Genomic DNA, 23,000 nt, shown 5'->3' on the forward strand with positions numbered 1-23,000 from the left:
TAGGGCAGTGTGCACTTTGAGGACACCTAACTGCCTCTCGCAACAGTCCTGGAAAACTTTTAGGGTAACGATGCCTCCTCCTGTTTCCACGCAAAAGTAAAGAAATGTAGCCATTGTGACAATCAAACCTGCCCGTTTGCTCCAACGCATTCCCTAAAGATTCCACAAGCGCTTTTGCACACTTCGCAAGATTCTTTCACGGTTTAGCAGACCCCATCGCTTATATCAATGTACTGCTTATACCATATAAGTCGAAATATAGGTCAAACCAGAATATAGGTTGACCCCCTTACCTTGCGGCCGGGAAATGGGGGAAAAAGTAAGCCAACGACTGGTATAAAGGTTGAGGGGTGACTTTTCGGCAAACTTTTTAGCGAAAAATCTCTAGCTATATTTCGACTTGTACGTAGTTCATTTTTTTCCCTGTCCAAACGACTATGCTAACCCATTGATGGGCATCCTGTAGCTAGTTATGAGTATATTTGACTGCAGTGCTTCTTACTGCTGGTCCACATCTACAACATATCTAACTTTGCATCCCCACCAGCCTTTAGAAAGTTTGTTTCTCTACTGAGCAACTTTCCCTCGTGGCGCCAAGAATGAGCTAATACTATACCTCTTCTTCGGGCTCTGAAGGAGGAGGCACTTCCACCGCTGCTGGAGGAGTGGCGACCTTGTGGGCAGAGGGTTCAGTCAACAGAAAGGTCTTTGCTGCCAGCGTGCTCGCTGAGGCTGCTGGCCCTACTGCCGGCTTCACCGATGCTACCACGGGTGTCGCTGCTGCTGGCGGCCCACTTGCTGCCAATCGGAAGGTAGCACCTCCTGGATCTGTCTTTGCGGCTGGCTTGAACAGGAAGCCGGTGGAGCCAGTTGCCACCGCAGGACGCGAAGTCACACCGGCCGTTACAAAGGTAGCCGCACTCCCAGGTGGAACCGCAGATGTGGCTACGGGCATGAAGGAGCTGCCGCTCACAGACGACGGCTGGCTTAGCAGCAGCGGTGGCGGTGCAGCAGGTGCCGCACTCGTGGCCACTGGGGCAGCCGTTGTGGCCGCTGCTGCGAGGCCAGCAAACGAAGGTACGGACGCGGCCAAAAACTGAACTGGGCTTTGGGCCGCCGTCGAGGCCATGGGTGGCGTTGGCCTGGACGCAGCTGTGAAAGGGGAGACCCCGCTGCCTCCAAAGCCACCAAACGAGAAGACGCTGTTGGCACTGGAGGCAAACGAAAACGCGGCTCCCGCAGACGAGGCAGGTGCCGATGCAAACAGCGAAGTAGGTGCAGCACTGCCAGCAGAAGGAGCAGTGGCGGCAACGGCAGCAGCAGACGTGGCAACGGGAACAAACGAGCTGCCCACGGATGATGGCTGGCTCGAGAATGAGGCAACTGGAGCCGTTTCTGTGAGAGAAGAGGAACACGATGGACAGTCCAGCAGCACGTAACAACAACCGGTTAGCAGGACGAGCAAAACAACCCTCTCCCACGTTTGCTTTTTTTTTAAAACAAAAGCTGTCTTAGTGGGGCCCATGGTGTCCTGTCACATTTCCCCAAAGACCAGTTGATCGACCGAAAAGCTCTGATAAGATCTCCGGACACAAGGCGCGCGCGTAAAACCGGGCTTCCATTGGGTCAAAATAGTTACTTGAAAATCGCGAAAAAAGAAGGGTTTTAGATAGGACAATACACACATCGATCACGAAGGAGTACAATAGTATACCTTTGTCATAAACCCCATATCAATATACATTTAGACTGTTCGTAGGTATGTTTGTGCGAGAAACTGTTGCATGGGTTCGTTCTTCGTTTGCAATTTAGGTCTTTGCAGGTTTGACCATCAATTGGACGCACTTTTAGCGAAGGTTTTGACGTACCTTAGACGCAGTTTTGAAGTTAGAAAGCTTTCGCACTTCTCTCAACTTTAGTTAGGAAGGGGTAAAATTTTTTTTTCTGTGTGGACAAGCTACCTCTATCACTCAAAAGGAACAATATGCAATCAATGCATCCTGCCAGTGATGACATATGGAGCTGAAACTTGGCACCTTACTTAACAACTAGAAAGCAAACTTAGGTCGGCTCAAAGAGCCATAGAACAAATCATGATAGTAGTAACACTTAGGGACAAGAAGCAAGCTTCCTGGATCAGGGAACAAACTAGAGTAGATGACATCACAGTTCAAATAAAAAAAAAGAAATGGACTTGGGCTGGCCATGAAGTGAGACTAACCGACAACCGGTGGACAGTTAGGGTAACGTATGTATGTATGTTTGTGGTTTATTGGTGCAAGGGTTTCTAAGACCAAAGAGCCCCAGAACTATGTTACGTGGTCTTTCAATAGTCATGTTTGTGCTTAAAATATGTGAGATGAGTATGATATATCCTAAAATACTTTATATATGGGTGTAGAGGGCCCCTCCACTAAAACATGAAGATGCTCATAATGGTGGCTGAAATGGATTATGGGTGGGACGTGATGCACCTCGAGCCAAAGAGCATGCGACGAGAGTGGGCCTCCCGTGCGGACAAAGGAAGCATGAGGGCCTCACTCACTGCTCGCAGGCTTTTAGGTCACGCACTGTACGAGATGAGTTTTAAAAACTTGATGTCTGCAAGATAACTTACCGTATTTACTCGCATATTCCTCGCACTTTTTTTTCAGAAAAGTCAATGCAAAATTAGGGGTGCTAGAATTATGCGGGGAAAAAAATCCGGTGCACAGTGTTGCCAATTTGCCTTGTGCCAATCCCGCTAAATGTAGCGGTCGTTTTTTGTATATCAGGGGTGAGACAGCTGAATCAGATTTGGGAGCAGTTTTTGGAGCAGCGAAATCTCGATTTTGGAGCAGAAGGACCTTGATTTGGAGCAGGTGATGAGATTTATTATGTCACCTTAGGAGCCTAAAAATCAAATTTTTAGCAACTCGGGGGGAAGGGGGGAGTGCAATTTTTAATGGGTTTTGAACGTACACAACACTGAAACAGCCTTTAAATGAAGTTTTTTCAACTAGAATATTACAAGGCACAAACTGCATACCTTTTTACAAGCCATTTATAAATTCTTAGGCGCTATGCATAGATAGCATGGAGTGCCGTTGAAAACATCGAATCGAAAAACTAAGCAATCCTAAGGCATTTTCATTATCATGTGAATGACTATTATTTTTGTAATCTGACTCGGCTTTACACACAATTTTAGAGGCATGGCAAAAGTTGCGCAAAGCGAGCTGAAAATCTTCGCACCCCACCAGCCCTACCATTTCAATCCCCAAGGAGCGCATTCACTAAGATCGCAATTTGAATAACGTTCGTATGTTTATCCACCTCCCTCTTGGCATTAAATTTCACTTCAGATAGATAAACCATTATTACTAGCGTGCAATAATAGCCCATCCCTCTATCGGCCACTGCTTGAACGTTTTGCGGCGATGTAGCCTTGGCCGCCACTTCTGCAGTGTCGATCGTCCCATTTCCGCCACTCGCAAGTTCGCTGTCAAAGGCAGCAATAATTCAGCGTTTTATTACAACACCGCAATGAGTCCGAAATTTCACTTCAAGCACGCACCGCGCCTCTCACTGGAGGCCGAAACACGGCGAATTCACGGGCCCCACGTTGTTTTTGATGAACTCCCGTTCTTCGAGTCACGCAACTTCCCTCAACAGATTAGACGACTAAATAAAAACCCAGCCACCAACATAACCAAAACCACAGTAGAGATCAGAGAAGAGCACTCTACTCTGCCTGAACCACGAGAAACTCCTTCGCCCGACGGCCATGTTTTCCAATATTCAACACACCAAGATGGCGGCACCCAGTAATGTCATTCCGGAGATACGGCACTCCGAAAATTGCCGTCTTTTCATCAATTTTCACCAGTAGTTTGTCGCCTGAGTACACATACGTATTTTTTCTACAGGACTTTGCAATTGTTTCCCATGGGAAAACTTTAAAAATCTCCCAGAATATAACATGTGCAACCCGACATGGTGACCTTCGAAAAAACTATCTTGGGGACACTTTTATGCGGGTTTTATTGAATGATCAATCAATTAAACCTTTACCAACAGGATCACCTTGGCGGTGCTGGAAAATTATGCCGCCAGTAAGCATTTTTCCCCACTGAAACTGGCGGGAGCGTTAAAATCCTTGGCTGTCAGACTGTTTTGGAGCAGTTTGGCGCAATTTTTGCAATTTTCGAGCTTTTGGAGCAGCCTGGCGCAGGAAAGCAGATTTGTATCAAAAGTGCGCAATATGCGCAGCTGTCTCACCCCTGGTATATGTAAGCTCAGTGTTGCCAACAGCAGCTATTTCTTTTTATTTTATTATTTACAACGTAAACAGTCTCCCGTCGATCAGCGATCAAGAAATTGCCACCTTTGCTTTCTGGCGCGCGCCCTATCTCGTCGTCGTATGTGCGTGCCCTACTCCAGTAACGCACGTTGAAGTCGGTGACGCCGAAGTGCCTGCCTGCGGCACGGTTGCCGTGTTCGATCGCGTACTCTTTCGCTTTCAATTTGAAAGCGGCAGTGTAGCTGGCGTTCCTCCCCATGGCGAAGCGGCACCAAGCACAAAACAAAGAGATCAAAAAGTTCTCAAAATGGCAGCGAGCTATCCACCACTGACGCGAGTGACTCACTGACTGCTGCCGCTCCACGGCGGGACCACGACGGTGACACGACGACACGACAGCGGGCTGCGCGAACACCGTCTAGTTGCGCGCACGCGAAACATGCGCGAAACGGGCTCAAGGACAGTGTGAGTAGCGTGTTAGGGCGCCTGTTAGGGAGTAGCCATGCAGGTTGTTAGGGTGCCTGGATGGCCTTGGATACACAGCGCTCTCCGCCGAACGGAGAGGCGGCGGGGGAGGGCGCGCGTTGGAGAGCGCGTGCACCATGCGGGTTTCGCGAGCGGGCAACTTTCGCCGCTGCAAAGTGTGGGGTGCGAGGATTATGCGAGGAACCAAAAAATCCAAGTTTTGGTGGCTCACATTAGGGGTGCGAGGATTATGCGAGTGCGAGGATTACGCGAGTAAATACGGTAAAAGAATTTTGTTTGTAAACATAGGTTCATCTCCTAAAAACAGTGAAGGATGCAGTGGAATGTTGTAGGTATATATTTTAGGGAAATGCTGTTTTCTGGCTTCATTGCAGAATGTGCACTCAATTAACACATGGAGGACGGTGAGCCGTTCCCCACACTTGTTACAAACAGGTGGGAGTGCGCCATTCAAAAGATGTGCGTGTGTAGCGTAAGTGTGGCCTATTCGCAGTCTGCAAATGGATACTTCAATGAATCTGTTTTGTTTTTCTGATGTGTATCTTCCTAGGTTTGGTTTTACTGAGTGGAGCTTGTTGTCTGTGTGTGTGTCCCACATGTGCTGCCAGCATTTACGGATTCCCCTCCGGATTACTGGTTTCAGATCGAGGTGAGGGACCTGTGCTACATCAACAGCACTACAGAGGGCCGCCAAAGTGGCGTTCTGGTCTTCAATTTCATTGCCCAGAATGCCACTGTGCCCAGGGATCCAGCAAACAAGTATTTTTAGCTTTGACTTAAAGGCAGTTATAAGAGCTTTAAAAAGGCGGTTTAGAATAACGTTTTTTGTGGGTTTAAAGGAATCCAATGCAGTTACTACGCTTAGGGAGTCTGTATAGATGACTGATTTTTGTATTTTGTTCTGTGTAATGTGTTCCACTGTGATTAGAATACCATAGGCTTCTGCTGTAAAGATGCTACAATTTCTGTTAAATGTCCTTGTGCTGGCATAGTCTGGGCCATATGCAGCACAGGACACAGAAAAAGAAGACTTGGAAGCATCTGTGTAAAAAGAGGCGCATGGATATCTCTGTTGTAAACTTAAGAAATGCTGTAAATCAATTCGCGGGGTGCTTGACGCTTGTCAATTTGTTTAAAGGATGTGTCACAATGAATAGTTGACATGTCCCAAGGTGGGACTATATCGGCGATACAGGTTTTTATGCCATCATCTAAAGACACCCCATCTCCTCTGCAAGGCCTTTGACACGCAAGCAAGGCTACAGGGGCAGGGATCGACGGGCGCGCTAAATACAAATGGGCGGATGAGATGTCATTCACAATAGAATCGTATGGGTGATTCGTCATAGACATTGTCCTAATAGCATAGAGGAGTGCTCTATAAGCACGCTGGTGCTCTAGGCACCAGTGGTCGCATTCTACATAAAGACTCTGGATTGGACTTGTCCTGAAGGCTCCAGAGGCAAGGCGAAGGCCCAAATGTAGTACTGGGTCTAACATTTTTAAGGCAGTTTTAGACGCGGACCCGTATGTAACGCTTCCATAGTCTATACGTGACCTAACTAAACTCACAAAGAGACGTAGAAGGCAGTCTTTATCAGCACCATAAGACTGATGTGACAACACTTTTAAAATGTTAATGGTGTTTAGGCATTTTTGTTTGAGTTTCTTTAAGTGCTGTACGTACGTTAGTTTTCCGTCAAGTACAACACCTAAAAACTTGTGTTTTTTCTTGACAGCAATCCGTTCTCCGTTCAGTGTGACATCGGGTTCTCGACGAATTCCACGCTGTCTTGTGAATAAAACACATGTACTTTTGTGAGGATTCAATTTAAAACCATTTTCTTCTGTCCATTTTGCAAGCCTGTTCACACCTAACTGTATCTGCCTTTCACATATGGACTGATTGCATGACCTAAAGCTGATTTGGACGTCGTCAACATACATTGAGTAGGAGACTGAGGGTGGGAACGATTTCCCAAGTGAATTCATTTTAATTATAAACAGAGTACAGCTTAATACTCCACTCTGGGGAACCCCATTTTCTTGTATGTATGTTCTTGATACCACTGTCCCTACTCTTACCCTAAATGTCCGCTCCGACAAATAACTTTCAATAGTGTTTAGCATATGTCCAGACACAACGAATGCCTTGAGATCAAGCAGTATGCCGTAACGCCAAGTTGTGTCGTATGCTTTTTCTAAGGCAAAGAAAACAGAAAGACAGTGCTGTTTGTGGATAAAAGCACCTTTGACATACGACTCAAAGGCAACTAGCTGGTCAGTTGCGCTTCGACCTGATCGGAAACCAGCCTGACAACTGTCCAGGATGCCTGTATTCAAGAAAATGCATTAGCCTCTTATTTACCATTTTTTCCAAAACCTTTCCTAGACAACTTGTCAGAGCTACTGGTCGGTAACTGGCAGGTAGTGAGGCATCTTTCCCCTGTTTTAATACGGCAACTACAACTGCTTCTCTCCAAGCTCTCGGAAAGTATCCCGCCGCCCATATTTTGTTGAACAAGCGCAAGAGTGTTCGGAGAGTTTGTGGGTGCAGATGTTGTATCATTGTGTATGATATGCTATCTGCCCCAGGTGCTGAAGCCTTACACGTTCCCAAGGCGACCAAAAGCTCTGTTATGGAAAATTCGGTGTTGTATGGTTCGTCAGTTATCACGAATCGGTTTCTTCTCCATAGATGTTTTGTGTCGTAAGAAAGCATTCGTGTAATGAGCAGAACTCGATACATATGAAAAGTATTTCGCAAGTGTGTTTGCCTGGTCCTTTAGGGTATCGCCTGTACTGTTGACCAAAGGTAGGGTGTGTGTTTTCCGTCCATTAAACTTTTTAATTCTGTTCCATACTTTGCCTGCATCTGTGTATGAATTGATAGAAGTTACGAAAGAGCGCCAGCTATCCCTTTTTGCTTGCTGGCGAATGCGTCTTCCTTGTGCTTTTGCACGTTTGAAGGAAATCAAGTTTTGCGTAGTGGGGTACCTGCGAAGGACACCCCACGCCTTATTTTGAGCCTGCCGTGCAAGCCTACACTCTTCATTCCACCACGGCCTCCTAGTGTTAGGTGCGGCACCAGATGTTTGCGGAATTGAGCCCTCGGCAGCATGAAGAATGTGTGCAGTCACCAGTTCACAGGCTTCGTCAATGCCCAAATAACTTAAAGACGTGTATGAAAGCTGAGATAATTGTTTAAATTTTAACCAATCAGCACCAGATTCCTTAAACTTTTTATGGTAGATGGAACTGTTACGGGCTTTATCAATGCCTTTCAAGATGACAGGGAAGTGGTCGCTTCCATAGGGGTTGTCGTCCACTTCCCATTCAACAGCCGGAAAGAAGACAGAAGAGCCGATCGCCAAATCTATGTGTGAGTATGTATTGTGTGTAGTGTTGTATATGTCGCCTCTTTTTTGTTAAAGAGACAAGCTCCGGATGAGAAGAGGAATTTTTCTATCAAGTGGCCCCGGGAATCTGTGGGTTCAGATCCCCATAGTGGGCTGTGTGCATTCAGGTCACCTACGAGTAGAAACGGTTCCAGCAGCTCATCTATGAGAGACTCAAATTCAGAGCTAGATAAACGATATTCACGGGGAATGTATAGTGAGCAAATTGTTGTTAATCTGTTCAAAATAATTGCCCGGACTGCAACCGCTTCTAGGGCGGTACGCAATTGAAGAGATTGGCAAGGGATAGATTTTTGCGTAACTATAGCTACGCTACCAGAGCAGTGCGTGCAGCTATCTCCGTCTCTCCTAAATACTGAGTATTGGTTCAGGAAATTGGTGTGCTTAGGTTTCAAGTGTGTCTCCTGTAAACATAGGATGGCTGATTGCGTTTTGTGTAGGATTTCATATATATCATCTAGGTTTTTAATAAGGCCCCGGCAGCTCCACTGTGTAATTATTTGTGCTACCATAAATGTTTAGGGAGGAGATTTTAGCTGGTGTAGATGAGGAATAGGGCTAGATGTATACTATCTTTCAGTTCTGACTTGGTCCTGTGTCACGGGTGGCTGGTGGCTTTTTGCCTCGCCCCGCCATAGTGTGCTGTCCTCTTGCCGCCTTTGGCACTGGCCGAGACGGTGCTACCTCCATGTCATCATGTGAGTGGTGTGACAGTGACGAGATGGAGTCCTTGCGGGCTCCACCTCGGGATATGTTCAAAGTGGAGGCAGGAGCCCCTGCCGTCCCCGACTGTTTGTTGGACACAGAAGTGGTCGTGGGACCGACCACATCTACGTCCATGGCCGCCTGCAGTCTGGCAGCCAGAAAAGGAGGACTGACGGCAGAACCGTCACTCTTCACACTCGCAGCTAACACAACACTTGCGGGTGCCACAGGTGTCGTGTCGGATGGTTGGGCTGCCTTGGGCAGCACCTGGGGGGGCTGGGGCGGCACCAAGTCTGCTTCGCAGTACTGGGTGGCCGCCGTGACAAGACGCCGCTCCGCCCCCCGGCGAGCTGCATCGGCATACCTTTGCAAAAACATTAAGTGTTTCTGTCGTGCTTCTTGATAGGTGATGTTCTGGGTGACCTTCATGTTTATGATTTCTTTCTTGGCTTTGAATTTAGCACATGCAGCATGGGGTTGTTCACAGTTGGCACATTTCAATACGTTAGAAGCACAGTTCTCTGAAGGGTCATGATGTCCTGCGCGCTTGGCGCATGTCAGTTTTCCGCGGCAGGTGGTAGTACTGTGCCCATACCACTGGCACTTGAAGCAGCGGCGTGGGTTGGGTATGTAAGGTCGTACGTTGCAATGAAGGAAACCTGCAGTGACAGACTCGGGTAGGACACTTCGGTCAAAAGTTAGGATCACAGGTTTCGTTTTTACTTCTTTGCCATCGCGTCTGATCATTATCCTTCTTACCGCAGTAACGCCCTGGTCACGCATGCCCTCGAGGAAGTCAGACTCACTTTCATTGAACAGGTCCGTCTCGGAAATGATGCCCTGCGAGCTGTTAAGGCTCCGGTGTGGCGTTACAGCTATTTCAAGGCCAAGTAATTCGGTCTGGTTCAAGAGACTATCAGATTGTTTTTTAGTAGATAGTTCTACAAGCACGTGCCCCGATGTCAGCTTCTTTGCCTTGTAGTTCGCGCCAACTACACTCTCAATGAACTTGGCAATTAAAGGAGCCATGAAGAGAAAATACAACTTCTTTTAATTTGAAAGAACTAGGATTCAGTATGTCACTCAGCTCCATTAGAGCCGCAAAATATGTTTTTTAACGAAAAGAAAGCAAGAAGTATTTAAAAACTTTCAAATTTTGCGCCACAGTGACGTGTTATGAGCAAGAATGACGTCATACGGGCCCACAATAAAACATAATTTTCAGTGCCTTAACTGCACGTTAGCGTTCAAGTGATGCGGTCAAATGGAACTAGAGGCCGGATTACAGACGTCCAGTCATGTGTCGTCGCGAGAGGTCAGTTAGGCGGCCGCCAATCGCACAAACAAGGTTCCGTGACGTCATAGAAAAGTTGCGGGAAATTGGCTAGGGGGTCGCGACTGCTTCACACGTTTTCCTTAATATCGCTGTTATTTTTTCGAAGATTGCGATGATATTGGGATCATTGTTATCGGGACTAAGCAGTCTTTCTAATCAACCCAACTTGTATTTTGTCTTCATGGCTCCTTTAAGAAGACCGACTTGCAGGTAACTGGAGATTCCTTGTTCTTAGATTGTATCTCTAAGAAGCGAGGAAAGTTGTCCGGGGCGTTAAATTTCATGTTGGGCAGAGGTTTGAATATTACATCGGTGTGGGCCCTTTTTGGGGCCCGATCATTTGGAAGAGAGGGTTTCGAAAATACCATGCGACATAGTATAAAGCAGAGGATGGGGGTACTTTCTTCTTTGGCGTTACCCTGATGGTCAAAGAGTTCCCGGAGCTCCCAGCCTGATAGACAGACAGGGAGCCCATCGGCCGGAGCTTGACCAGGGCTCCGACGGCCACCGTTCACGGCTTCTAACCCTTCACCTTTCAAATTCTCACCACGGTAGGTAACAGCTTAAGTATGGGGGGCTCGGGGTACGCGGTGTCGCCACTCACCGTCACCAAGATTACTCAAGGTGCCCCATGCGGGGCAATTATGGTAACAGAGTGGATACCAAGAGATGGGTGTAGAGGAGGGGAAGGCCAATAACATGACGGAGGGATGAAATAGGGAAGTTCAAGGGCAAAGAGTAAACTAGAGCAGCAGAGGACAGGAGCGGTTGGAGGTCAATGGGAGAGGCATTCGTCCTACAGTGGACCTGAGTAGGCTGATGATGATAATGATGAGTGACATAATTTTGAAACCTGCCTAACTGCACACTGCCCTAAGTATAAGTAGCAACAACACGACACAATTTGTTTGAGACTAAAAAAAAAATTACAAGGACACCCAAGGATTTTTTATTTTGCAGTGAATGTGAAAGCATTAACGTGCAATTACTAAATGTTCTCTCACTATCATCATCATCCATTCCTTCTTGTCTTTTTCTTTTTTCCGTTACTACGACAGAACATTGGACGAATGCCCCTGTTAGGGCTATATTGAGGCTTAATTTTACATTTCTGTAATGCTGAATCTTACAACGTGCCAAGCAATGCCAAACTCACTATACATCAGGCTGCGGGCACAAGTTGACAACGTTACAGCTCAGAGTGAAATGTAAGGCGAAACGTCAAGCTGGCACATATCCGTGTTTGCACTGCTTGTGTGCAATCTGTTGGGGCTGCGCCGCCATTCACCTAATTGGTATTTCTGCAATTAGCATGCTCACATTAATGATGTATGCCTCAGTACATGCCTCCAACACACATTTCTAAGGCGAAAGCAGCAATGCCAAAACCAGGTCCACGTTTAGACAGAGCTATCGAGTTGCCGTGGCGACAGGGATGCATGCTAATCTAGCATTCCAGAGGCCCTGGTTTCAATTCCCGTCAAGACCACATTTAACCAATTTTGTTTTCAACTTGATTACCTTAATTTTACTCCTTTTGTACTGCCAGCATTTCGTTTGCCATCTCTCGATTACAAAGCCGACGTCAAGCAAGATTTCTAACCAACCGAGACAACTAATGCTTTCCAATTAAAAAAATGGAATGTAAACAAGCCCTGGCTACATCTGGTAACAGCAAATTGTTTAGTCCAAACCGAGATCCTCTCATTTTGAAGCAATTTAAAGAAAAGGAAAAAGAAAGATAGATCAACAGCAGAAATATCTTTATTCTGTCGAACTAAAAAGTTAACAACAAATGTCAAATAAAAAAGCTTGCACATTAGCAACTTTAAGTACCACACACACACACACACACACACAAAAAAAAGCATCCAAAACCCTGAACAGCCGAACCAGAGAGCTAAACTGACAGCATTGAACATTTCCAATTTTCATTCCCTTCAATTTTTTTTTTTTTTTGCACCTGGCATATCTCAAGCACCTGGGAAGAAATGCAGCTTAATTAAAATGGTGTTCAATTGTGGAGCAATATGGCCCCTTGAAGTGAGCCAAGGTTAATCCACATCAACAAATCCTATGGCATAACAATAAAGAAAACCACACCAAAGCATACAAAAAGGCAATGCAGCATGTACAGTAGCTGAAAGTGACTATCCGCTACGTAGAGTTACTAATTACTATTAATATTATTATACACTACTTTACTTGAAATCTGCACACCTATAATCCGCAAGCAATATTGTCACACAGAACTAGGACTGTACGTATCCGCGTTTTAAATAGAATATTAATTGCTTAAGTACAGTTTTTGGTTCGGAGTCAACACACTGGTTCTAGGATCATTAACGCCAAACCATTTTCTTTTCAGCTATTGGTGACGAGATCGTCCTACAGAAGTCACCACTATGGTAACCCTACAGAGGGGCAACAGAGTGGCAACAGATGACAAAAACACATGGTTTCATATGAAACACAATCTGAGTAGACAAGTTTTAAACCACAAGATTATGCTTAGAGGAGCCACAGTTAAAATTATAAGTAGTTATCCCTAGCCTGAACTTAATGGATAGCATGAAACCCTACTCAGGCAGTAAACAGCAATGTTAAATTTAGGAAGCAAACAACCCAATATCGGCCATTGGAAGACGGTTGACAGTTTAGTGCAGACTCGTTCATGGGTAAAAGTTTACACAAGAATATAATTTCACATCCCGAGCCCGAAAAGCCTCCTGTATTTAACTCTTTCGCTACCGCCGGAAAATTGACTAATTTTAGGGGTCCAAGAAAACATTTTTTTTCCTGCTAAAAAATTGGTTAGGCACTAATTGCAGGAGCACAAAATGCAGATTATTTAACGGCATTTCCAATAATACCAGTTTTTAAAGGTTTTTATATATCATAGTTGTAAAAAAAATATCAAAACCAAAATTTTAAGTGCGAATGCACTTCTTAGTCGAGCCTACTTCGTCCGCCACCGTCCGTCCACCCGCAGCCTAGCAACGGAGCTAGCTAGCGTGCCTAGCAACGGCGCCGGATTTCCGACGCGTGAGGGCGCTCGCGTAGCGCCTCCACTGACCTCTACTAGTGGAGGTCAGTGAGCGCCAGTGGCGTAGCCAGGGGGGGGCTAACCGGGCTCAAGCCCCCCCCCCGAAATTTTTCCGGCCGGCGCCGTGCTGCCTGTTATGCCTGGTACGTCGCCTGTGAACAAAGGGGCATAACCTTCGGATGTGCTACTATTAAAAACATTCACGACTGAATGCCTGTCCTGTCGCATTGGTGCTTACACAAAACGAAGCGCCCAGGTCAGGATAATTGCGGAGGGGTGCAGCTCCAAAAGCGATGGCGCCTTCGGGTAAGCTCAGCCCACGGCACGCCAAAGGCGTGCGTTGTGTCCCTTTGTGTGTGACATGTCGCCACACAGAGAATAATTGCCCGGCTGAGTCGTTCTCAGCAGAGTAGACTGACTCGTCACAGTATGGCCGGGGAAGCATGGAGTGCGCAAAAGAAGAGGGACCGCCGGTCATTGATGCGTGAAGATTGGCGATGAAGGCCCGAAAGGGAGAAGACGATCTTTGTATGCGTAAGCAGAACCACGTGTAAGCGGTGGTGGTTCTGAAGAAGACGATGGTTCTGCGTATTGGGCGAAACGTCTGCTTTAGCTGGATGACTGTCCGGGGGGGGGGGGGGAGGGGGGTTTGTGGGTGAGGCGCACAGCAAAGTATGCCCCTCTTCTGCACGTCACCCCTTCATTCTTTTTCACGTTTCTGTGGAGCCCGGGAGGGTGTTGGCGTGGGATAATTGTATGGTCTCAGCTTGCGCGCACTGCATGTCCTCTCCTGAAAGCGGTGTTCCAGACAGACATTTTCTCTTCCGCGATTTTTCGCCTTCTAGGAAACTGGGGAACACCCACTTGACAAAAAGGGCGCGCTGCCCCCAAAGCGGGTTTACATGAATGCGACAGCAGCGTATCGCATTGGTTCGGCGAATCCGGCGCGGCTTTATTGTAAGCGCGAAGGCGCGACAGTCACCAGCCCTACCACGGGCAGACGGCGGTCGCGACAGTAACCAATACCCGGTGGCCATCTTCGACCTCGGTCACAACTAAAGCCCCTCCATTGCATCCACGGCCGCTTTTTGCCAGGGTGGCGGCTGCCCAGAGCTGTGTATATTCAGGGCCTGAGTCACAACAACGCCGACATGAGAGAACGGTGCAAGGGCAGAAGCGACCTGGCTTTGGGAAGCTCACACTCGAAGTGCCATGCAACACACAAAAGAGGCCGCAATTGTAAGTCATTTTCTTCCCTTGACCCCTGATTTATGCTTGCGTGATCACTGCATCTTTTAATATTTAAAGAATTGTTTCCTAATATTTACACGACGTCACAGTACCTTTATGTCTGCGTGCCGAAAAAAATTATATCTCCTTTTATGTCTAATGCAATTTTTGCATTTGAATTGGTTGTTGAAGGAGCGCCAGCTATGAACCGGGTAGGTACCTTTGAAAGAGGGAAAACGTAAATTCTACTCATATAAATACTTAACTATCCTATGATGCACAAAGTTGACGAGGGTTACTCAAAGCGTATCGGGACAGCGTTAAGTTCATTAAGAGTTACCGTTGTCCAAGAAGTACATGAAGAGTTAAAAATATACTTGTGTTCGCTGCAGCTTTAGTAGTTTGCTTCATCTACATTCACGCAACTCAATATGAGGTAGCCGCTGTCGCATGGTGTGCCCATTATCGGAACGTTGCCGCGTTTCATACCGACGCGCGCATTCACTGCTACACCCAATTTTAAAATCATCATGCGCAAGTGAAGGACCCTCGTACTGGTGGCGAAGAAACCAACTTGCCTTTCTAGTAGAATTTTCCTTCAGCTCTTTCTGGCCTTTTTTTGAAGTTTTGTGGGCTCAAGAGTATCGTTCTTTCAATGCTCATTCGATTTGGCATGATCAACGAATGCCGTAATTAAAAAAAATAGGCTACAGACCACAGGCCTTCTCAAGAACACCAGTACACTTCCGCCCCCCGCCCCACATACGGGTGCGCGCTGAAGTGATTTTGCCTGGATCCACTACTGTTATACGTCCTAAAATATCGCATGAAGTAAATTTCGAGCATTACTTAAGTAACCGAAATGACCGAGGAATTATCACTGTAAACAACTTTGCAATTTTTTGCCAATGTATTGTGTCGTAGCCTGAAACCATGCTTCAATTTCAAATCAAATCAAATCAAATCATTTATGTGAACATCACGGTCGCTGTACCTCCTTAACTGTACCATTACTGTCCGTTTCATGCTGAAATACGGTAGTCTGTGGCATTTACGTACGCGGGACCATGCCATTACGCATGTTTTCTTGGTGCTGCGGGCAACAAAATGCTGACTTGTGTCGAGCATCGACCCAAGCCTGAAGGTCATGTGCAGCTTCCCACTGCACCCTGTTTTCTGGTGGACCAAGGAGCGTCCCAACATAATAATATATTTCAATTTTCCGAGTCGCTAACGAAAACCGCAAAATTCCTGTGCGTCCTCCAATGCTGTTTTATAGTTTACCTCTAAAACCGCCAGTGTGTGCTCGGCTCAACAATGGCAGCGCACGTGTCCACTAAACAGTATGTCCTTTCATTAATGTTTGTAACCAGAATGGTAGGACTTCATTATAATTCTTTGCTGAGATCTGACGACAAAATTCCAAATGCAGCAAGGTTTTGCTCAACTTGCATGCCTAACCGCAACAGTATGGTCAAACAACGCCGTCTTTGCGCTATTATTTGTTCTTGATAAATTTAAAGTTCGTTATTGCATTGAATAGTGACCTTTGCAGTGATTTGCTCTACCTCATAAAGGAGTGGTACTTGCACCTAAAGGGGATTGCCGCCCCACAAAAGTTACTGAATAGTACACTCCTCCAGGCAGACTGTAGGGCATTTACGCACGAAGCATTGAAAACTTGACAGAGAATAATGCAAGTATTTCAGAACACCAAGGCCGAGCTTTTTACGGCAGAGTCGACATTTGGGCGTACCGAAATGTTAACCAGATTGGCGATGTTACAAAGCACCAGCTTCTCATATCTGCCCGACGTCCTTAGAAGCTATGAGGTGGACTGCGTCACTAAATCAAAACAGAAGCCGAAATTTCAACCGACATGGCTTGGCAGTACCTATGGCTGAATTATTCCGCTTTGCGTGAGGGCTAATCCTACCATGTTCGTGTAATTTTCGCCGTTAACAGCGCAGTTCTCGTGCGTGATGTCTGTGTAACGCTTCTTGTATGCATAATTCATAGATAAAACCTGCGCTACATATAACGTAAGTGCATAGACTCGGTGTATTCTGCACAAACTTTTTCTCATTGGCCTTACACTGGAAGATTCTGTACGAGCGCAGATGGCTTATAGGCAAAACAATTTCTGCATTTAAACATCAACTAAATAAAAAGATCTCATTTTTACGGCCTACATAATTTTATTGCGGATGTCGCAGACACCATACTGCCCGTGTTGAAATAAAGCAAGTAATCACGTGAAACTGTGACCATTTAGTGCAATGCCTGCACAATGTGCCCGTGCGTGCAATGTACGTCCCGTATCACGGGCGCAGATTTGCACCACGCGGTCTGCGGATTTTCGCCCAGTTTACAACTTCACCTGGCACAAATACAATCAGAACCTTAACGGGCCTAGCTATTTGAAGACAAAATACAACCTAGTTCAATTTAATAGCACTAGCCTTTGGTAACTCGCACCGCTTCATTCCAATCACAGACGTTTTTTTCAACCGAAGCAATGCAACAAATGTCATAAATTTTCAAATTGTGCGCTGCAGTGAATTAATATGGGCAGGAGTGATGTATATAGGCCAGCACTAAAACGTAGTTATGAGTATGTTAACTGCACGTTAGAATTCAAATGATAAGATCAATGGAGGCCGCTCTACAATCGCGCAATCATGTTCCTTGGCGGTGACTTAGGTCGTTGGGCCAATCGTACATACAAGATCCTGTGATGTTATAGTGAAATTGCCGCCAGGAAGTGGGCGGGGATTGGCCACTGCTTCAAATATTTAATTGACTGATTGATGGATTGTAGGGTTTAACGCGCCGTAGTGGAGGGGCTCATGATTAATTTTTACCACCTGGAGATCTTTAACGTGCGCCGAAATCTTGTACATACGGGCATTTGTGCTTTTCGCCTCCATCAGAAAAGCGGCCTCCGCGGCCGGGAATCGAACCCGCGTCCTCATGCTCAGCAACAGAACGCCCAATGTTTAATTTATTATGTCGATTATTCCTTTGATTAGTTTGAGATAGAACTGGTATCGTTGTTATTGGGACAAGACAGTCTTTTTAATGAACCCAACATGTATTTTATCTTCATAGCCTTTAAGGGTGCTTGCAAACTGCCGCGCTTTTTTTTTTCTTTCGGTGGGGGGGGGGGGGGGGGGGGACGAGAACAACCTTAGCCCCCCCCGAACAAAAATCCTGGCTACGCGCCTGGTGAGCGCCTCCTCTCCCCCCTCGCCTACTCTCCAGCTCGCAACACCCTCTCTCGGCGCACCAGCCAGGCCACTACACTATATAAAAAAATTACAGCATCCGGCGCCCGGTTTCGATCCGAGGACGTTGCGGCCGCAGCACGACGCTCTACCGACTAAGCCACGGAAGCCACGCTGATTTCAGAGTTAGGAACGCTCCTTATATCTTTAACGCATTCAAACTACGTCGTCAGCGGCGTTGCGTTGGCGACTCAGCGGCGTTATAGCGGCTTGATAACTGCGTGATGTACACGTCATACTACAAACCCGATGGAAGAGATGGAAGAGAAGGCGGCGAGGCGGTGGGCTGCGGGTGCCGAGCGCAAGCGCCGCAAGCGGGCCGACAAACGTGCATTCGCACTTTCACATTCTTTCCCTCGGGGAAATGCGGGGGACTTTTTTTTGTCAAATTGTCGAAAAAAATGATAAAAAAGGAGTTGTGTAAATCAAACCACCGGTAGTAGAAAAAAATTAGAATATACATTTTGTAGGAAAACATTTCAAAAACACGCCCTAGAAAAAATGTCGACTTGCGCAGTACAGTTTTTCAGATATAAAAAAAAATTTTAGCACGCATGGTGCTCGTGTCATGCGGTGAAGCCCAACCTCCAATTCAAAATGTGCAATTTCGGGTGGTTTTCTGGAATAAATCTGGCGGTTTGTCATTATCAGAGGCACCAATTTGCCCCCACACAACGTAAAAACATCTTTTCAATGGCTGACTTTGCATTTACAGCGAGCACAATATTTGGGACAAGCACGCGATGCGGAAAAAAACATGCATGAAGTTGAAAACGGAACGTCGTGGCTGATGCTTGTTGTCGTTCACGGTCAGTTATCTCTCAAAACATAAAGCTGAGCTTTATTATCATGTTCTTACTCACAATTGTAGCCTTGCTCGCAAAAATGAGGTACGATGAGGTAGAATCGTGCCCTGCGATCTTTGGCCGTGCAGCAGTTGCGCGATGAAAAAGATCAGCACAACGAGCCTCCTCTATTGCAGCGCCACCTAACATTTTTCAAATGAAACAGTACAAAAACTTGTGGGAGACTCCGTCCGAATAGACAGTTCAACTAAGCAGCAACATTAGACACCAGGATATACCCTCGCATGGGAACGAAACTGGAAGGCAAACAGCTGGCAGTGTAAGGCCGGTTTGAAGCGCTGTCCTCGGCGGAACAGATATCTGGCTACTGGGTGTGATCTTTTGACTTGCATCTGAAGTTCTTATTGCAGAAATGGGGTTTGAGGGGGGGGGGGGAATCAGGAGCGGCATGCTTTTTTCAGGGATCAGTCGCGGACACTCCATGCGCCATGGCAGGTAGCCTTGAAGTTGGGTAACTGCGTAGTAGCGCTAAATATGAATTTCGCGATGCAGAAACAAAACCGAAACTGTTGCAAACTGTTTGCGAATGGTCCTGGGGTAAGTAGAACTACCACAGTACTTAGAACAACGTGCGCAAAGGCAATAAAAATGCCTAAAATCATAAAGTAGCTTTGCAACCAGGCACTGCTTGACATTTTCAGCCTATTTCTGGGATTATTACTGTCAGAGTCCGAACCTGACGATTGAAAATCGTTTGCTAGTTCCCCATTCACGCCCTGATAGCAAAAAACAAGCGCTGGTGCAGAGTAATTACGAGTTGCACGCATTCTTCGTTGGTAGCCGTGATGCGCGATGACCACGCCCCTTTTCCACACCCAGGTGATTCAAAAGCGTGTCAAAAATCACGTTTCCGTTGCAAAAATGAAAACAAAACTGATTTTGAAAGGCCCTTTCCTGATGTAACTCCGAACACCTTTACTTGTTCGAGAAACGCCTAGAACGCTATGAAAAGGCGCTCCCAAAAGTATCGATCAAATTGATCGATTTTGATAGGCGTGGTAGCGAAAGAGATAAAGGGGCCATGCAGACCGAATCCAAGTTTGTATTATTCGAAAGATATGGTGTTTTACAGTGCCCCCACCACTTGTCTGGCACTAACGATGCTTTATTCGCTGAGAAATTAAACAATTTAAGCCATAATTTTGATTCTCCGGCTGAATCGTGCGTTTTGTGATATCTGCGATGACGTATCCAGAGCAACGCAAGTATGCAGACCAGGGCTGCAGCGAATGGTGGAACGCCTTGTTTTTGCTGTCAGTCAGGCTAGATCCACCCTCACTTTGTTTTGTACCAGATTTGTGCCTGGATAATGTTTGTTACGGATAATGTACTTGCTTCGTGAAACACTGGGCATGCTTGACAAACAGTCCCAGAAAAAAATGTCGCTTATGCAAGTTGGCCAGTGTAAGCTCAACACACCGGACTATATTCAGCTACAGTGGAATCTCGGTCATACGAATCTCAAGGGGCGGCAAAAATATTCGTATCACCCGAAAATTCGTATCATCAGAAAACGAGAAAAAATGGAAATGTGCCGCGCATGCGACAGGTGGCGGCAATATGGCGTCGGCTCTTGCCGCGAAGAGGTGCAGGTAGCTTCAGCAACAGCTTCTAACCTTTTGTTAAAACGGAGCTCAAGGTGTAAATTAAATTGCTCATGCGGGAAAGGAGCTGGCGGTATGGGAGAAGCACTATAAAATGTTATCTACGCCAAATATCCACCGCGGAGGTGGCCCAGCCAGCTGCTGCTAGCGCTCCGAAATTGCCGCAATCACAATGAGGCGCGCGTCTCCCCATTGGCGCAAGTCGTGAGGCCCCTCCCAATGCCGTTCGCGGTAACCGAGGCAGCGGGGCGTCAGCGCGGGCGTCAAAAGAACGCGCGCTCATCGCCGACGCGACGCGCGCACACGAACTCAAGCGTGAACCGCATGTGATTCGGGCGCGTCGGCGTTTGCGCGCGCGTTCTTTTGACGCCCGCGTCGATGATTTCGCCCCCACGTCAGATTCTACCTAATGACGCGCGACGCGCGCGGCAGTGGGAGGAGCCTGCCGACTTGCGCCAACGGGGAGGCACACTCTTCATGGCGGCAGTTTGAAAGCAGGGGGGTAAAGCGAGCTCCGAGACCGTACGAATCGTGGGCGCTGACATGATACAATTCTCATGGTTGCCAGATCAGTTTTATTCAGTCTTCTAAACAGTTGTTCCGTAATTATTTAACTAAAACAAAGAACTGAAGCAAAATAGTTACAAATAATTGTCTCAGTAATTAAACTAGCTCTATAAAAAAACTTTTACTGTAATTAAGCTTTAATTAGCGAACAAAGAGCAAGTGCGTAGTTCAGTTTTGGTTTCGATTTTCGTTAAGTGTGCTAGGAAGGGGCGAGGCCCTTGCGCCTGACTTGCGAAGTATGTGTGTGCAGTCTCGAGCTCAGATCTGCGTGCGTGCAAAACGTGTACAACTGGAACAACTCGGATGCACGCGCTGAGCAAGTGCCTTCCCGGGCGCTCGCGAGGCTGTCATTCGTTTCTTCACGTTAAGCACCCTATCTATTGCCCCTGCACTGACGCCGGAACAGCGATTCCGATCTGACCTTGACTACCGCAAGTTCACTACAGGCTACGGAGTGGCAGCGATCGTTCCCGTTGGAAGAGAAATAAAAGGAGCTTTTATAATCGTTCCGTTCCAGTTGTTCTATTCATGGAACTTCTTACAGCTCTCCGTGCTTCGATCTTTTGCGCAAACGTTCGTAAAGGTAGAACGAAAAAATAGGTAACGAGATGCGGTTTCTTTTTAAATCAGTCACAATAAGACAATAAGTCAATGTTCTCTCCCCGCACACTCTGTGCAGCAAATTACTGCCCATTCAGTCCCGCAAGCTTTCCCTTTGAAGTGGTGGAAAGCAGCTAGAGCTTGACGAATACAGACAGAGAGGAAAACGGGACACGCCGCTGATTGTATTTCGCATACTCTTTGGCATGCATTCTGCCATTCCATTGGCCTGCGATCGACCGCGCTCTTTCGTTCCTGTGCTTCAAAGGGCCGCGACTCACCGGCAATATCAGCGTAGGCCCATGCGATAACGGATTTTGTGTGTGTGTGTCAATAAAGGTTTTAGATTCAGCTAAAGTCACAGTTCACTTTACTTCATTTGAAAAGCATTCAGCGACGCGCAAAATGTCACAGAATGGCAAGTAAAGCGGCACAGCGCAAAAATGCTCGGAGATCATGACGGAGATTCATTTTTCTGTTCGCCCCAGTACGGAGGTACGGATCAGCTGATTCCTTGGCGTCCTCGCGCATGCGATCAGTCGCATTCAAGCTTGCGCGCAAGTGTTGTGTGAGCGTTGCCACATCTTGCTCAAATAGTCTCAGTACATATAAGTCACACGCTGAACCGAGAACACGTCGGTTACCTACCCACAGGAGATAAAACCACGCAATGCTGTCGACGCCGCCTGCACAAAATCCGCCTGGCCAGCGGTCCGCCATGTTACAATTAATCCCGGCATGCTTCGCTAGCCGGACGCGGAAACGACACAGTAGCACGTTGCCAGATTACAACCCATCGCTTTCGCCGTTTTTAGTAAGCAAAAGCTCAGCTGGCAACCTTCAAATCGTTGTATCATGTCTGCCACTGTGTGTCGTACGGTTCCAATGCATTGGCTCAGCGGCGCGCTTTCCCTCTAGAGTCAGTATATTATCTCTATGTTTGAAAGCGCTCAACACAGCCCGCTGGCTCAGCCGGAGATGTTTAGGCTTACCACGGTGGCGGATATTTGATAGGCGCTTTCCCTAGCCGCGCGGACGATGCTTTACAGTGTCATTTTCGGACACATTATCAGCTGCCTTACTTCATAAGCAACTTCTTTTGTTACTTTTAAGAGCGGTCAGAAGCGGTCGGTCGAGCTACCCGCCCTACTTCGCGGCCGTTGACGCCGCCATGTTGCCGCGGCTTACCGCGCCGCGCGCTGCATGCGGGTGGTATTCGCGGTGGCGTCAGCGCGCCTGTGGCGTGCGCGGCGCGTTTTCGTGAGCAGAAAACGCTCCATGTGGTTCACGCTTAATGATTTTGTGCCTCCGTGCGACCAAGGCCACACGGCCGCACAAACACTCCCGCCTCCCGTCCACGCCGCAGTCATCTGCTCGCGGCTCGCGTGTTCGTATCACCCGCACCGGGTGATAAATGCGAACGGATCATCCGAATTTTTTTACATTGCGTACAATGCATTTTGGCCGGGGAATTTTGAAAATTCGTATCACAACGAAATTCGTATCAACCGAATTCGTATCACCGAGATTCCACTGTATAACCGGCATAGTGGGCGCAGTACACACTGATGC

The 23,000-nt window shown here is 47.0% G+C and overlaps 1 protein-coding gene across 6 annotated transcripts in view; it reads right to left on the reverse strand.

Annotated features, from left to right (window-relative positions):
- The window catches only part of Nup214 (nuclear pore complex protein Nup214), a 221,979-nt gene that overhangs the window by 147,717 nt on the left and 51,262 nt on the right, over positions 1–23,000 (reverse strand). For all 6 annotated transcript variants that reach the window (XM_077673352.1, XM_077673339.1, XM_077673343.1 and 3 more), the window contains exon 11: positions 617–1,395. In XM_077673352.1, the coding sequence (XP_077529478.1) occupies positions 617–1,395 (779 nt within the window). The remainder of the gene's footprint in view (positions 1–616; positions 1,396–23,000) is intronic.

Source organism: Haemaphysalis longicornis, unplaced genomic scaffold (genome assembly GCF_048455015.1).
Source record: "Haemaphysalis longicornis isolate Haplotype H1 unplaced genomic scaffold, Haemaphysalis longicornis Haplotype H1 scaffold_1, whole genome shotgun sequence".
In the NCBI taxonomy this organism is placed as follows: domain Eukaryota; kingdom Metazoa; phylum Arthropoda; class Arachnida; order Ixodida; family Ixodidae; genus Haemaphysalis; species Haemaphysalis longicornis.